The sequence below is a fragment of the Dermacentor silvarum genome, chromosome 2 (assembly GCF_013339745.2).
Source record: "Dermacentor silvarum isolate Dsil-2018 chromosome 2, BIME_Dsil_1.4, whole genome shotgun sequence".
Classification (NCBI taxonomy): Eukaryota; Metazoa; Arthropoda; class Arachnida; order Ixodida; family Ixodidae; genus Dermacentor; species Dermacentor silvarum.
Genome location: NC_051155.1, coordinates 98124326 through 98139750, shown reverse-complemented (window position 1 = coordinate 98139750; position 15425 = coordinate 98124326). Strand labels below are relative to the sequence as shown.

At 45.3% G+C, this 15425-nt stretch overlaps 1 protein-coding gene across 1 annotated transcript in view; it reads left to right on the top strand.

Annotated features, from left to right (window-relative positions):
- Nucleotides 1-14217, top strand: part of LOC119440243 (calcium-activated chloride channel regulator 1) — a 201956-nt gene extending 187739 nt beyond the window's left edge. The window contains exons 8-9 of the mRNA XM_049662829.1: nucleotides 9838-10098; nucleotides 13534-14217. Coding sequence (XP_049518786.1) covers nucleotides 9838-10098; nucleotides 13534-13997 — 725 coding nt within the window. The 3' untranslated portion in view covers nucleotides 13998-14217. The remainder of the gene's footprint in view (nucleotides 1-9837; nucleotides 10099-13533) is intronic.
- Nucleotides 14218-15425: the final 1208 nt, after the last annotated feature.

Genomic DNA, 15425 nt, shown 5'->3' with positions numbered 1-15425 from the left:
AACGTGCATAAAGAAAATTCGACGACGAGTAACAGTCACGCATTGGGATAAGTTTCGGCAATCATGAATTGATAAAGTACCCTCAGATCCCTAGGAAATTCTTTCCGCTTTGCAGGAACTGCGCCGCAGTAACACCACTGTAACCAGAGTTGACGATGCACAACCTGAACCGGACCTCGCTCTTTTGCAACTTTGGGCAAAGCTACGTCAGGCAGTAGTGTATGCGTCGAGGAATCCCGGTGTACCAGGTAGCCGTGCACGTGCTAACCATATAGCGGCGAAGGTGCGTCGGCACGAAAAGCAACTTTCTCGACCACGATGGTATGAGTGGTGCGAGAATCTTGGATCTGGCATTGGAAACAGATCACTTTAGCGTACGTTCCGGTCGACGGAACGCGGTCATAAGCAGCCTGACCCTGCAGCGAGCATTAGGTTAGCGATGCGGATTTCGCCACATGAACTTGCAGAACACGCTGTTGGAGCGTTTTTGCCAAGTACGATCGCGCGTCACCTATGAACTGCCCCGAAAGGGATGAGTCTGACACAACTGCCAAACCCGAATAATCCAGCCCTTTCAGCATGGCCGAACTAATAGCAGCGATTGAAACTTCGAAGAAACGCACAACACCTGGACCCGATGGTATTCGTTATGAGGTTCTCAAGAACATGGAAGGAGCACCTCTCGACGCACTTCTTCAAGCTATGAACAAAGTATGGGAGACTGGAAACGTTCCATCTGATTGGAAGCATTCAATTGTTGTCCCAATTCTGAAACCAGGAAAGTCTCTAAATAACCTGCGGTCTTTACACCCAATTGCACTAATTTCAACTGTCTGTAAGCTCGCTGAAAAGATGCTGGCCACACGTGTTTCCGGGTGACTTGAACGCCATGATAAATATCATCCTGCTCAAATTGGATCCTGTTCTTGGGAACTGAAGACGGACTTTCTATCTTATCAGACGATGATTTAAAGATTTCACCACACAGTCAGGGTGTGCGCACGGTAGTTGCAACAAACATAGCGAAAGCTTATGACAATATAGACCATGAAATCATTATTACCAACCTCATCTAACTGACACTTCCACCGCGGGTCCTCTACTCATTTCTTCAGAATCGCACATTTCCGATTAGAGTAGAAGGAGGGCAAGAATGATGCTTCACATCGAAAAGAGGAGTCTGACAAGGTTCGGTTTTGGCTCCTCTTCTCTTCAACATTGCTCTAAGACCTCCAGCCTGGCAACTACACCGGACTCCAGTCATGAAGTTTTTAATCTATGCGGATGACGTCACATTGTGGTCCGTGCGTGAAGATGTATCTATACAAACTCAACAGCTTCAAGAAGCACTTGATGTTCTGCACAACTACTCTCGGAAAGCAGGGTTGGACATTTCCGCCGAAAAATGAAGCTGTGTTCTGGTGGCCAACAAGAAAGGACGCACAAGAATCATGCACCACCCGTTAAAATTTTTAGAATCGGCGCAGTGACAATCCTTGAGGCTTCTGGGGTCCATATACTGGGTCTTGATATTTACCGCTCCGGCCGTGGAGCACACTGGCTCCGTAAAATCAGACAGAGTTCGACAAAAACACTTTAGCAAAAGCAGCTGGAGCTCGTACTGACGTAGCTCGACGGCTGGTACGTGCAGTCTTGCAGCCACCAATTTTATTGCAGGCCTAATTTCAATGGCTGACTTTGGCACAGCTGGAACAGTTGGAGACGATTAATCGTGATGCTATGCGCACAATCACAGTACTACCCCGCATCACTCCGATACCAACCTTACAGGAACATTCCCAGCTCAACACAATTACAGAACTAATCTTGCAACGTGAAAAAGCACGTGAAATAAAAAAAGCAACTTGTTTCGGCTCTTGCTGCTTTGCATGCTCATTTTCAACGCGGCTCTCGGATTGACAATCAGCCCTATCCAATGCCTCCCGGGGAATTCACCAGCATCACAACTAATAAGCCGACAAAGTTACGGCGCAGCGATACAACAGGTATCGCTGTGCCGTAACTTTGTTAACAGGTAAAGAACACAATATCATCGATGCATCATGCGCTAACACCTGCAAAGTCTATACGGATGCTGCTATTCTCCCAGTCGGCGGGAGGACATCATTTCTCAGTACTACGCATTATTCCATCGGCGTCCACCAGCGTTAATTATCTACGGAAGCCAGGGCTCTAGTAATGGAACTTCAAGCAACCCATGACGCTGTGCAAGATGCCACATCTAAGCTGCCTACAATTAAACAACTAGATATCTTCACTGTTTCGTTAGCGCATATTGAGGAACTCAAGAAGGTTGACAAGGCGATGGAATTCTGCGAGAAAATACACAATATGAATAGTAAAAACAGCTACTTGCGTCAAGGTACACTGGATTCAAGGCCAAGCAGCGAACACTCACAACATTGCTGCAGACCAGCAGGTACACTGCCCTCCTAATCCATATCTTCCGTCTATTCCCCTCCCACCTCAACCACTTAACTCACTCTGAGCCCGCAAAAATTTTATCCGGCAGGACACACGCTCTCTTACCCCACCGTGTGTCTGCTCCCTCCCCTTTCACCTTAGTAGGGCGGAGGAAGTTGTGCTTAGGAGGCTTCGGGCGGGGGTTGCCCTTACACCGGCTGTGACCTCAAGGTGGAACTGGTCGCATTTACCACTGGGTGCTACGTGTCCATACTACTCCGTCCCTGCGATGGAAGTAGATGCATACCAGCTAATATTGACATGAACAGGCTTACAATCAGAACACTTGCGTCTCCTACTGCAAGCCGGCCTCCGCTACTGTGTGGCAACCCACTATTACCGCTGGATACATGATAACAGATTCCACAAAACACTGCTTCAATTCCTACACAACACAGGCCTCACAGCACACAGATAATACACATATACACATCACGAACTATGCCTTAAGGGCAAGTCCTTATCGAAAAAAAAAAGAAGTTACAATTGGTGTTAAGTCAAGGGAGAAAGTCACATTCATAAGAACACGAGACGTGGCAAGATTATTTTGACTTTCCCGATAATATACCCAGTAAATATGCGGTAAATTAAAATCTCCGGTCATTAAAATCTTACAGTTGCTGTCGCCAAACTTGTCAAATATGAATTCATTAAGTAATAGCATGCATTCGGCGGTGGTGCCAGGGGGGCGATATACTGCAACAATGACAAAATACAGACTACCGATCTCTATGGTGCCCACAATACACTCCAGTTGTGGAGGGTATACATTTTCAGTGAAGACTCTTGAAATTTTATAAACAATAGGAACACCTGCTCCTCTGGATCTTCGGTCTTTGCGACAAGCTGAGCAGTTCGGAGGAAGAAAATAGGCACTCCCATATGATTCATTTAACCAGGTTTCAGTCATGATTACGACATACGGCTCATGTTCCAAGAGAACAGCTTCTAAGAGTGATGATTTGTTGCATATGCTCCGTGTATTGATGTTTAGAACTGCTAGCCTGTCAGGGACACTCTTGACTGCCATCAGAGATGTTTTTCTCTCGTAGGACTTTTCTCTGCCACCTACGCTACTATTTTTGTCATAATGACTAGGCTCCCGACAGGCCCTACCTGTGGCAGTGTCATCGTCCCAGTAATACGCCTTGCCGTCAACATAAAACCTGTCATAAATTAGGTGCACTCGCTTTCCACTCGACTTTAAATTTTTACCGCTTTCCGAGATGCACTTTCTGGTGTGTAACACCTTCTTTGAAAAACCGTCGCTAATCGAAATGTTCATCCCTTTCAACTAGGAGCAACTGCGCATAATTTCCTGCTTTTCTTTGAAGTCATATAGCCCGAAAATAAGTGGTCGTTCTTTCAACTGCTTTTTTTCTGAAACGGTGCATGCGGTCAATGCTGCAGGGAGAAGTAAGAAATGTTGCGGGGAGAAGTACGAGTCACAGAAAATATTTTTGTCTGCGTCAGTCTTGCTAAATCTGCCTCTGTTTCATTATCTTGTTCAGGAAGACCGAAGATGATAAGGTTATTGCGGAGGTGGCGATTTTTCATATAGTTAACATTCAGGCGCCGAGCCAGGGGGGGGGGGGGGGGGGCTGATGGGGCTTCAGCCCCCCCCCCCCCCCCCCCCCCGAAATTTTTTTGTGCTGGCATGCACCGCCGACCAAAACTACCACCGACGCCGGCAATCATTCTGGATTTTGCCTACAATGTCCTTTTCACGCTCGAAAAGACATTTCAGCACGAACATTGTGAACTAGGGCTGGATTTCGTTACAACGCCCTTGCACCTGGAGTCAGGTAACGCAAGGAGCCCCATCCGAGCACAAACTTTCAACGGCTTTTCGATAGCGAGCGGGCGCGTTGCGGCATCTGGCAGCGGCCGCGGAATATACGGAGCGCATGGATTTCAATTACGAAACTTTATGGGTATAAAGTTCATTTTTCCAAAGGCATGCTTTAAAAGATTTTCAATTCTAGAACTTCATGGGGTTAATGTTCTTGTAAACTTGGGCCAACATGCGCGCACTGGAACGCTCGTGTCCAAGCCGTTCCATAAATGGAAGCGCGCGCTCGCAATCTCCCACACACACGAAAATACTAAATACCACCGTGACTGTCAGCTAGCAGCTGATAATTTTCTCCAAAACATTTTCAGGAAGCGTGCCCAATGTGATTGATCAGCTGGACCAGGGCAGGCAAAGTAAAATATGAGAAAACAGAAGAAAGTGAACGGCCTATTATTGAGGATTTTTTTTTTTGCGGGCGACAAGGTCTGGCTCTCCGTGGCCACAGGGACAGGGGCCCTATGGATTTAAGCAATGCCCCTGCTGAAAATACAGGCATTGTCAGAGTGCTTCTTCGCATGCGAGCTGATTGTGGAGATACATATCTGAAGGCCCATTTGGAAAGTTGCCCCAGTATTGCCTCGTATTTAAGCCCGGACGCACAAAACCAAATTATAGAAATTTGTGGTGACATTATCAAAGAAAGCTTAGATTCAAAAGCAGGCTGCTTCTCCATACTTCCTGACGAAACGACGGACATCGCTAGAATCGAACAGCCTACTGTTTCTGCAAGGTACCTAAACAAGTATGCCAACGACATCAAGGGAGTGTTTTAGGTTTTAGCACCGGAATAGATGCCCATCTCTCACTGCGACAGCAGGTTCTATGTAAATGTGTAAACACTGCTGCAGCTTCTGGGGTGAGATCTTGCACGCGTTCCAAAATGGAACACAGGCGGTCCGTTCCATCGAGCCGCACACGATTGGTCAATTTGAACCGTGAGCCGCACATGATTGGTCAGTTTGAACCGTGCCGATCAAATTGACCAATCGTGTGCGGCTCGATGGAACGGACCGCCTCCGTTCCATTTTGGAACGCGTACAAGATCGCACCCCTAGTCACCCTTCCAGTGACCACTGCCAGCGCAGAGAGAATATTTTTTTAACTAAAAAACTACTTGCGCTCTACAATGTCTGTGGAACGCATGGTTAGGCTGGCGCTTCTATACACCCAAAGAGACGTCGGCATCAACGTGTCCGAAGTCACTGACCGCTTCGCTCAACTTTCCCGCCGAGAGAAGTTTGTCCTTTAGATAGCGAAGCAGCAAAAATCAATGCAAGTAAAAAGCACTGTTCCTTCAGGTCCATAAGTTCTTAATTATGAAAACGTATGACCGCTCATTAGCTTTGAAAATCGCAGAAATTTTCGCCGTTTATTCTAGCAGCTAGCATCATGATCACAATTATCACGCGAATACAAAAATTACGAGGATACCACATAACCAATTTTGACCGACCTTGCTCATTGAAAGCCCGGCCCACGCGGCGTTCGCCAAAAACACTCGGATATTGGGTAGTTCAACTTACCGCATCATCTGTGGCCTTCGTTTGTCCTTTTCTTTCCTTTTCAGCTACCTGCTTTTATTTCTTTTTTGAAACGAAGGAATACCCTCCTTTAATTTTGGGTGCAGAATAATTGTTGGCGTTGTGCAGGCAGTTAAATTGCACATTTTCGTACTGATTTATGCATTAATCCTCTATTATTCAACCCACATGGCACTGTCGCGACCGCTGCATGGCCCAAGTACATATCACGATTTCTGCGATCATAGTTATGTTCTTGCCAGGATCATCTGTCTTTCTGTGCGCAAAGTTTACTATCTGTGACTGAGCAACATGTTTATTTGTCGTATTTGACGCATTATATACACTGACGTTTGCTTAAATACGTAGATTTATTGGAGACTCATACGTATACTTAAATATCTTATTGCGAGGTTTTGTGTATACAAGCAGTGAACTTTGTTTCCAGCGACTCTTGTTTTTGCCCTTTAGCGAGTTGTATCTTCACATTTGTATATTCCATTCTATCTTCGCATTTCTAATATATACTTTGCAGAACTTCCACTTTTTATTTGTACTCACTGCTGCGAGTATTATCTCGGTGTAATTACAATACACGACGAATTACAGCTGCTCCTGCGCAATCGATTGCAACGAGGGATATCGTCATTGAGGTTTCTTCCTGGCCGTTGCATATGTAGAAAAATGTAAACAAGGTTCTTGAATGACAACGATTCATCAAAATATTTGTCCTCAACTGATTCATTTCATCTAAGGCGTTGCGCTGCTGAGCACGAGATCGCGGGATCGAATCCCGGCCGCGGCGGCCGCATTTCGATGGAGGCGAAATGCAAAAACGCCCGTGTGCTTGCGTTGTAGTGCACGTTAAAGAGCCCCAGGTGGTCAAAATTATTCCGGAGCCCTCCACTGCGGCGTGCCTCATAATCAGAACTGGTTTTGGCACGTAAAACCCCAGAAAGAAGAAGATTCATTTCATGGCCTTTACGTTTTTCATATAAGCTGCATGCACTGCTTTGCTGGTTTCGAACTGATATTGACCCTTTTCGCGGCGATCCCGTGGGCGCTGCCATATTTGATCACGTGGTGACGCGTCCATTGCTTGCCTCAACTGCCTCCGTTGCCTCCTTGTTTACAATGGAAGTGTATGACGCCGGCGCGGCTTAGAAAACCTCTGTTTTCGGAGATATCGTAGACGGTGACTAGGTGGACGACACGAAGCTTTGATCACAGCTTCAGAGAACTTGCAAAAGCGCTTTCGGAGCTGATTGAGCTATGTCCAAACGGCGCAGGCAGTTTATATGGTGCTTCTTCTAAAAGCGGGGCTAAATATGCATTCCAAGCTTTGCGATTATGAATTCAGTCAGGATTAGGGTGTTGTGCTCTTTGTTCTTTATTCGCCAAATATTTTGAAGCAGTGGCTTGTCAGTTTCTGACTCAGTGAAGTTCCTCGGTGCGGCCACTATCTGATTATTTTCTGCCTAATCGCTCGCGGGTCTGCTCACTTCCGAATCCGATAGATTTCTTCTTGCTGCGCACAAGGCTTGAAACGTAGCTGTTTTGTACATTGTAATACGTTGTAGCAAATATATATTACAGCTAGTAACTTGCTTACTCTTGTGGACCGTCACGAAACATTCAGCTTCGACCATTGGTGCGCCATAGGTGTAGTCCGTCATTTATTGTGTCTATACAGTGCGCATATATTCAAGTGTGCGTCCATTCACTTATTATTGATACGTCGGCGATAGAGTGGGCGTAAGTTTTCCTGCCATTTGGACAGATCTGTATAGATAACGCGTGCGAAACTTACTTTGACAGGAAGCGGCGCTACTCCCTTTGCCATTGTTTAACGAGTGGTACTCACTGTTGCCGACGTTCTGGGGATGAAGCCCCTTCTTTGAAGGTTAGCGATACATTTCTGGCGTATGAGCAAATTTCTGTATCCTCGAGGAAAGCCGTACATCACGAAGTGCCAGTAACACGTTCGGACAGTTGCAGCAGCGGTCCGCGAACTTCGCCACACAGATTCATTCTATTCCTTAACATGCCAGTCACTATTTTTGCAGCCGGCTACTGCACACGTCTTCAATCCACATGGGTCAATCTAGCATGATTGGAGCACAGTGTATGAGCGAAAACTCAGTTGCATTTCCGACAGCTCATCGCACAGAAGCAAGATAGAAGCGGGAAAGGTTTCGTATTCGTGCGCGGTCGCTGAGGAGAGGTATGGCGCGCCGCCGTGAGCGCCATCTCGTTTCTCTAAAACAAACTGCTCCGCGAAAAGGGTCAATAGTTCTAAAGTTCATGTGATGTTGTCTTTACTTACTAATTAGACAAAAAAAAAACACGGAAGCATTGATATCAGTTATTTCTGCCACAATTTTTGGGGCATATGAATAAATTCTGTTATGAAAACATACATATTTTAATGGACAGTGCATAGCGTTCAATAATTCGTTTGCAGCATCTAATATACAATGAAATTGGCAATGCAGTTATTATTCATGCATTTGATCCCTCGACAAATTCTATAAGGAGGAGGCCGCGCTGCAACCTGAGCCCCCTCCCCAAACAAAATTTCTGGCTACGCCACTGTTAACTTTTCTAGATAGCACAGTGTTTCATTTAGGCGAGTCACCTTATGGTGTGTCATCGAGTTTAGAAAAAAAAGACTAAAGTTTAGCTAAGCGGTCCTTAGCATTTTTTATGGTGCTACTATTTTCCGTGACTTCTTTTTGAACTGCTTCCTGATCACGTTTGATGTCACTTAACGTCTTAATATGTTATTTGAAAGTTTACAAAATCTGTTCAAGGTTTTTATCTGTATTTAAACTCGGGCCCGGATTCAACTCGACATCACCATTTGAGATAAGCTTGAGGCAAGCAGACCAACAATCACATACAAGCAACGCTAGAGTGCGGGGGCATGACACGACGATCAGTGACAAATGATTACTTCTAATTGACCAAGTGTCCTGTCTCACCCGCAGGCAAGCAAACACGAACACGTTGAAAACCATGCGTGCATGCGTTCCGTGCCCGCCGCACGAGTCTGTTGGAATCCGGGGGCCAGTTTAAGTAGGGGTACGTCCGTGACTTGGTCGTCGATGGTTGGTCGATGCTTCCGATATAAGTTTCGCAATCGCACGTGCCTAGTAGCTGTGTCGGCAGTAGATCCCGATAATTTGGTAACGGCAGTGGGTGCTCCGGCTTTCAGAGTGGTGACGAGAATTCGAGGCGGTGACGAGAAAAGGGGCCTGCAAAGAAGAAAATTTCAACACGTTTTAAACCTATATATAGTTAGGGTTTTTCGTTTTCGGGTAAAACGCCATTTTACTCGAATTTTACACCCCGAGCATGTTTCAGTAAAATCGAGTTAAACCAGATTTCTCCCCGAATTCCAAAACCACATGGCTACCTTATGGCGTCTTTTGCTGGCCTGTGGTGACGCTGCCTTCAACCGCTTATCTCCAACAGTGCAGCACGCTCAGCGTCTGTCGCTACTTTATCTCCCTGTCGCGTCTGAGTGGTCGGCTGCAAATGTGCGGCCAACTCACGGACCGCTGGCGCTGAAAAGAGCACAGGCAACCCTGTCTCAGCGCCAAAAGATGACAATAAAGTGTATGATGCCCTGCATCTGCCTTTTGAACGTCGGTATTGGATAATATCAAATAAAACTTCAGCGTACTAAATGTTACGGTTTGCGTGATATTGTCAACATACATTAGGAAGAAATCGGAAGCAATATTGTTTGTAACTTGTTTGGGAAGTAACTAGAGTATGTAATGTGGTCCTGTACAATGGGTTGGAGACGATACACCACATTTTCTGAAGTTTTGATTGGTTGCCCGGATGTTCTCGTTTGAGTGCCCGGGTGATCACGGCTCTAGCTTTTGGCTCAAAGTCACTTGAAGGGCGCCGACAAGGGAGGTAAAAGCATTTCATGCTTAATAATGTCCTCGGCATTTCTCTCTGCAGAATATCAACTTGGGTCAGCGGAATACACGACGCCGAATCCACGACGCAGTGCTCGGTCGCGTCGTTCTGCTCCATTATTACAAGTCGAAAGGTTTGCGGTCGGAGGCAGCTTTCAAGTAACTACTGAACTGAACGAAATGAGCGTCCCACCAGGAAACATACGCGATCTTCGTGTGATTGACAGTTCACGTTTGTGCAACGGAACGCTGAGTGTTCGTCTCTCATGGACGTGGCCTGGTGGCCATCTGGACACAGGCACAGGTGAGTCTTCACCAGTGCTGTTTTTCGAGAAATCGTCTGAAATGACGGTAATTTGTCTCTTTCTTTATATACTTTTGCACGTAAGAGTGATGATTGCTTTAATATCAGCTGAAACATCAAAATTGAACCAGTGTAAAAACTGAAAGCACGTACCATGGGACACGTGCTTTCTGCCAGCTTAAGCTGCAAGCTCATCGTTGGATGTAGGCTAAAGCCAAAACTAAGGCGCTGCCGTCTAACAGACGATACAACATAGGCAGATACTAAGGAAACCAGCGATTATTGAAAAAAAAATCAACACTGCAAACCGGTAGTGATCGTTCCGAATAGAGGAAGGGAAAGAGGAAGATCAACGACACGAACATACTGAAGCAGTTATACTATTATACATGTATGCATAGTTTAGAGATGTAAATAGGTATATAGAAATAAAATAGGCAGGCAAGGAAGCAATTTGTATAGTAGAACATTATCAAAGAAATCTGACCGCCTCGCAGCATTTATCGCCGATGCCTCCGGAAACGTTCTTGTGTTATAAAATATGGTCGAGATCTGGTGAAAATTAAATTAAATAATGTGGTTTTACGTGCCAAAACCACAATCTGATTATGAGGCACGCCGTAGTGGGGGACTCTGGAAATTTGCACCACCTCGGGTTCTTTAACGTGCACCTAAATCTAAGTACACGGGTGTTTTCGCATTTCGCCCTCATCCAAATGCGGCCGCCGTGGCCGGGATTCAATCCCGCGACCTGGTGCTCAGCAGCCCAACACCATAGCCACTGAGCAACCACGGCGGGTGAGATTTGGTGAAAGAGTACAGCAAGACTGCATACACTGGACCTAACACTGCTAAAAAGATGCTGCAAAGCTTTTCTGTAATTTTTATTCAAACAGGGTTAATGTAAAAAAAAAACGAAAGAAATAAAGAAAGTAAGGAAGAAAGAAAGAAGACAATGAAATTTCTCTAAAAAATGAAGGCTAAAGGAAAATCTGTTAATTCGATTCTTGTTATTTGCGCCGAATGTCATGTTCTGTGTGTTTAGCTTGCCTGTGTTTAGTAGTGCTGTATGAGTTTATATTGAAGCGAAGTACCCATTGCTCATATAAAGATGAAGGTTGGCTAATGCCCATTTCTTCAGCATCATCACATGTGTGCAGTGAATTGATCGGCCCCAAGATACAAGAACAGACGTGCTTACTGACTTCACAAACCTGCACAGACCTCAGGCCGGCTGATTAAGTACTGCCAACAGTGGCGTTGGCAAAACTGCGGGGCCAAACAGCAGGGTCATTTTACCCGCCTAGGTCACAACATTGCCATGGCTGTGTGACGTGTCATTTTGTCTGTCGGTAAATCGGTGCCCCGCAAATCACGGAGCCTAGCTCGGTTATACCGAACAGGTGTATTCGTTAAAAATAGTGTTGTTCACTGCAAACAATAAATATAAAAAGTACAATCAATAACGGAAAAGTTCAATTATTAGTAGAGAAATCTTATTTCAGCGGAAGAATCAAAGATAATTATAACTTAAAAATTACTTTTTTTTGTTTGTGGTGAAAGATGCAATTTTTCTTCATCTTTAACAGAACTGGTCCACATACGGTAACACGAAACATTTGTCATCGTTACAGCGGCCAAATTATGTTTTTTGTTTCTTTACTATCCCTAGTTAACATTTGTGGGCAGCTTAGCCAGCCACGAAAGTATGGGCAGATAGATGTCGTATGTGCGAAACAATTACTGTTAGTAGCCGAATAAGGTACAGCTAAAATGAAGGCGAGCCATGGTGCTCAGTACATGGCTGTATAACTCGTAGAGTGGATACTTGGATGGTGTTGCGTAGTGACAGGTGTCTCGGCGCCAAATGTCCTGTCAGTGGTTCTATCTCATATGTTATATGTAGCATGTTTATCCGTACCTGCATGATCTAATACCACCCGAATCCGAGCATTAGACTCTTTCGTACTATACATGAAAACTCCAGTCATGAGGGGAGTGAACGTCATTTCTCCGAGGGAGTAAATTATAACAATTAATTTCTCCGAAAATCTGGAAAAGCAATGAAGATATTGTTTTGGTGAAATCACAGAACAAACTACAATGCAACAGACCAGAAAAACACGGTACGAAAATTGCCGTAGTTTCTTTTCTTAACAAACATTTTTTTTAAATGCGCTAAATCAAAACCTGCCTAGAACTAACTTCTGTGAGGAATTAGTTATACACGAGTGGGGAGAGGAAGCAAATAAAAAAGTCCTTTACTGAAAACAAAACTACCGGTATAGTAAGCAGTATTTCCTTACCGTGGCTTACTGTTTCTCATACTCCCAAAGAATGTCGATCCCGACGCGCCAGATTATGTACAGCCTCCCGAATCTTTAGCTATATCGCGCGAGCGTCCACCACGCCTCATTTTAGCGTCTTAAAGCGGCGATAATCAGCGAAACCAGCAGAAGTACTCTCAAGTGCACTAAGCACTCTCCTGTGCAAGAGTCGTCTAATGCGATGTTCCCTTCAGGACGGCGTACCACCATATTATAGCGTTCTCGCGCGATATAGCTAAAAATGTCGGAGGCTGTACACTTGCTCTAGCCCAGTTCCCCGAAAGTCGGCGCGGTACCGGCGAAGGATATCCAACGCAGAAAATAAGTACAAAAGAGAAAGCGTTACATAAATACTCTAAAATTGCATCCCTTAGACCCTGCGCACTCGAGTAGTGACAGAGGCGTTATGACGCTTGCTGCGGACACCCAAGTTCGGTATATCAAAAGTTCAGTTTGTTATGAGGCCGTTGTTTCTCACCACTTTCCGTCAGTAAGTTTCACGTGTTCGATATAAAAAACAGGCTGATTTATACAATTTTCTAACATACGAGTGACACATATGACTGCTCTTTTACGTTACAGTGATTAACTCAGTGAGAAGGATTCGGGCCTCCATGACGTCCGGTATAATGAACGGCGTGAAATGGCGGTGTGGAAAAAAAACGAAAGAAACCCAAAACATCCCACGCTGATCATATGGCTGGTGTAAATTTTCGGCAGTGGCGTAATCGTGTTGCCACCGAAAATTTCCACCAGCAGCGAAGTAGAATACACTCGCTTACTGCAATATTAGCTGTTTTTGTCTGTTTGAGCTCTGCGCCACCAGGCCGCTCACGTTTACGCCTCAGCCCCAACGCCCAGTCCGCCTGCGTTTACCCGATTACCGGACAAGCTAAAGGTCTCTATTAGCAAGGTTGCGATAAATGACTGCTCTGCTGAAAGCTACAAGCTTGTTTGTAAAGATGCGTTATATATATCACGCAGCACTCATCAAACTGGTCTAATATCAGCTTTCGAAGCGGCTGTGTGGTGACGCCACCAGTTAAGGAAATCTTTGGTGACTCCCACAATACTAACCAAAATATTGGCTTTCTTTCTTTTCTTTCAGTCGAATCGGTCCAGCTGCGTACGAGTGCCAGCTACACAAGCTTGTTAAATGCATTTGAAGACCAAAACCTCCTAACCGAAGCAAACGTGCTTCACGGGGATTTATTACCAAGACCGCCGAGAACATCACATAGAGTTGAAGTGGCACTGCCAGCCCCAATTGTGGAAATACACGAAGGGAAAGACCAGACAAGGAAAGTGTATCTCTCAGCAGTCGTAGTTAACGAGTTTGGTCTCATGTCGGATATGTCAAGCGTCGTCGTCGTTTCGAGCGCTTGGAACGAGCAGGAACTTTCCTCTCAAAACGAATCGCCATTCCTTTTTAACAAGATATTACTTGGTCTTGCAATAGCAGGCTTCGCAACAGCGCTAGTTTCGTTTATCGCGCTTGCGATCTGGTGCAAGAGAAAACAGGGCAGCAGGAATCCTGAACCCAAAAAGCATAACTGTGACCAAGAATGTTGAGACGCGATTCTTTTGCTTTTTTATTGGATTCAATAGTGGTGTTGACAGCGTAGCTAAGCGTCCTAAGATTCTGAGTTAAATTTTGCCATGACTCTGATGTAAATAAAGACCATATATTTTCCTAATTTGCCACAAGGAAACAGTTGCATTTGTTTCATGAACAGGTTTCCAAGCAGCTTGGCTATGAAGTGAATTTATATTCATGCTTCTACTTGTACAACACTGTCTGAATAAATCTTTTTGCTAAGCAGTAGATGGTTCCTTGGTCTGATGCGAGGGAGAGAGAAATACATCTCTATAGGTTAACAAGGAAGCTCGAGAACAAGTTAAGGACCGCGCTAAGAGCGATGGAAGGAAATATGTTAGGCGTAACGTTAAGCAAATTGAAGAGATCGATGTGGATCAAAGAGCAAACAAGGGTAGCCGATATTCTAGTTCACATTAGGAGAAAAAAATGCAGCTGGGCAGGACACTTATTGTGTAGGGTAGATGACCAGTGGATCATTAGAGTCGCAGAATGGGTGCCAAGGGAAGGGAAGCGCAGTCGAGGACGGCAGAAAATTAGGTGGAGTGATGAAATTAGCAACTTTTCAAGCGGAAGTTGGAATCAGCTAGCGAAAGACAGGGTAACTGGAGATCGCCGGCTGAGGCCGCCGTCCTGCTGTGAACATGAAGAAAAAGCAGCATGATGAGGATGATACTGTGATCAACCTTCTATCCCAATTTTGACCTCGTTAAGACATGTAAAATTGGTGACATCAAACTGCGTCATTTCATTGTGGCGGAAATGGAAGTAAATACGAAAGAACTATCCCAATTATGCCCTAGAAGCATTAATTGCAACACCAAATTGTTCGATAGCTATAGAAATTGGGAATAGTGGTTTTATAGGCCGTAGAAACTGCTGTAAACATTCGCTAACATAACAAGCCTGGTGTCACGAGCGCACAGGCCAACATGCACACATCTCACTCGATGAGGGCGCACACTCGCTGTCAGAACGCTGGCGTGATGAAGAGCCGCAGCAGAGGAGATGGCTCTAGCTTAAACGCTAACCTGCTTTCATATCACGGAGTAAGATAAACAGGAGCGCCGACTCCGCCGCCGCGCAACGCATTCGCTCGGGACTAACCGTGCAACGCAAATTATACATCTCGTAGCGCCATCTGTCGAGGGGCGTGGAAAACACTCAACAGCTTGCTTCCATGTGCGCATGCGCTGAGTGGCGGAGTCCGGCGGCGACGGCGGCGTAGAACGGGTAGCGCGGCACCCGCAGAGCCTGTCGTCTGCTACAAACGTGGACCCTCGGCCGTCTCAATTTGACAGCAATGAAACACAAAAAATATACGCGCACGAATAATAAAAGCGCAAATGAACACGCGGTAGCGCTTTTATGCACGCATACGAAACATTTTTAGATGTATTTAG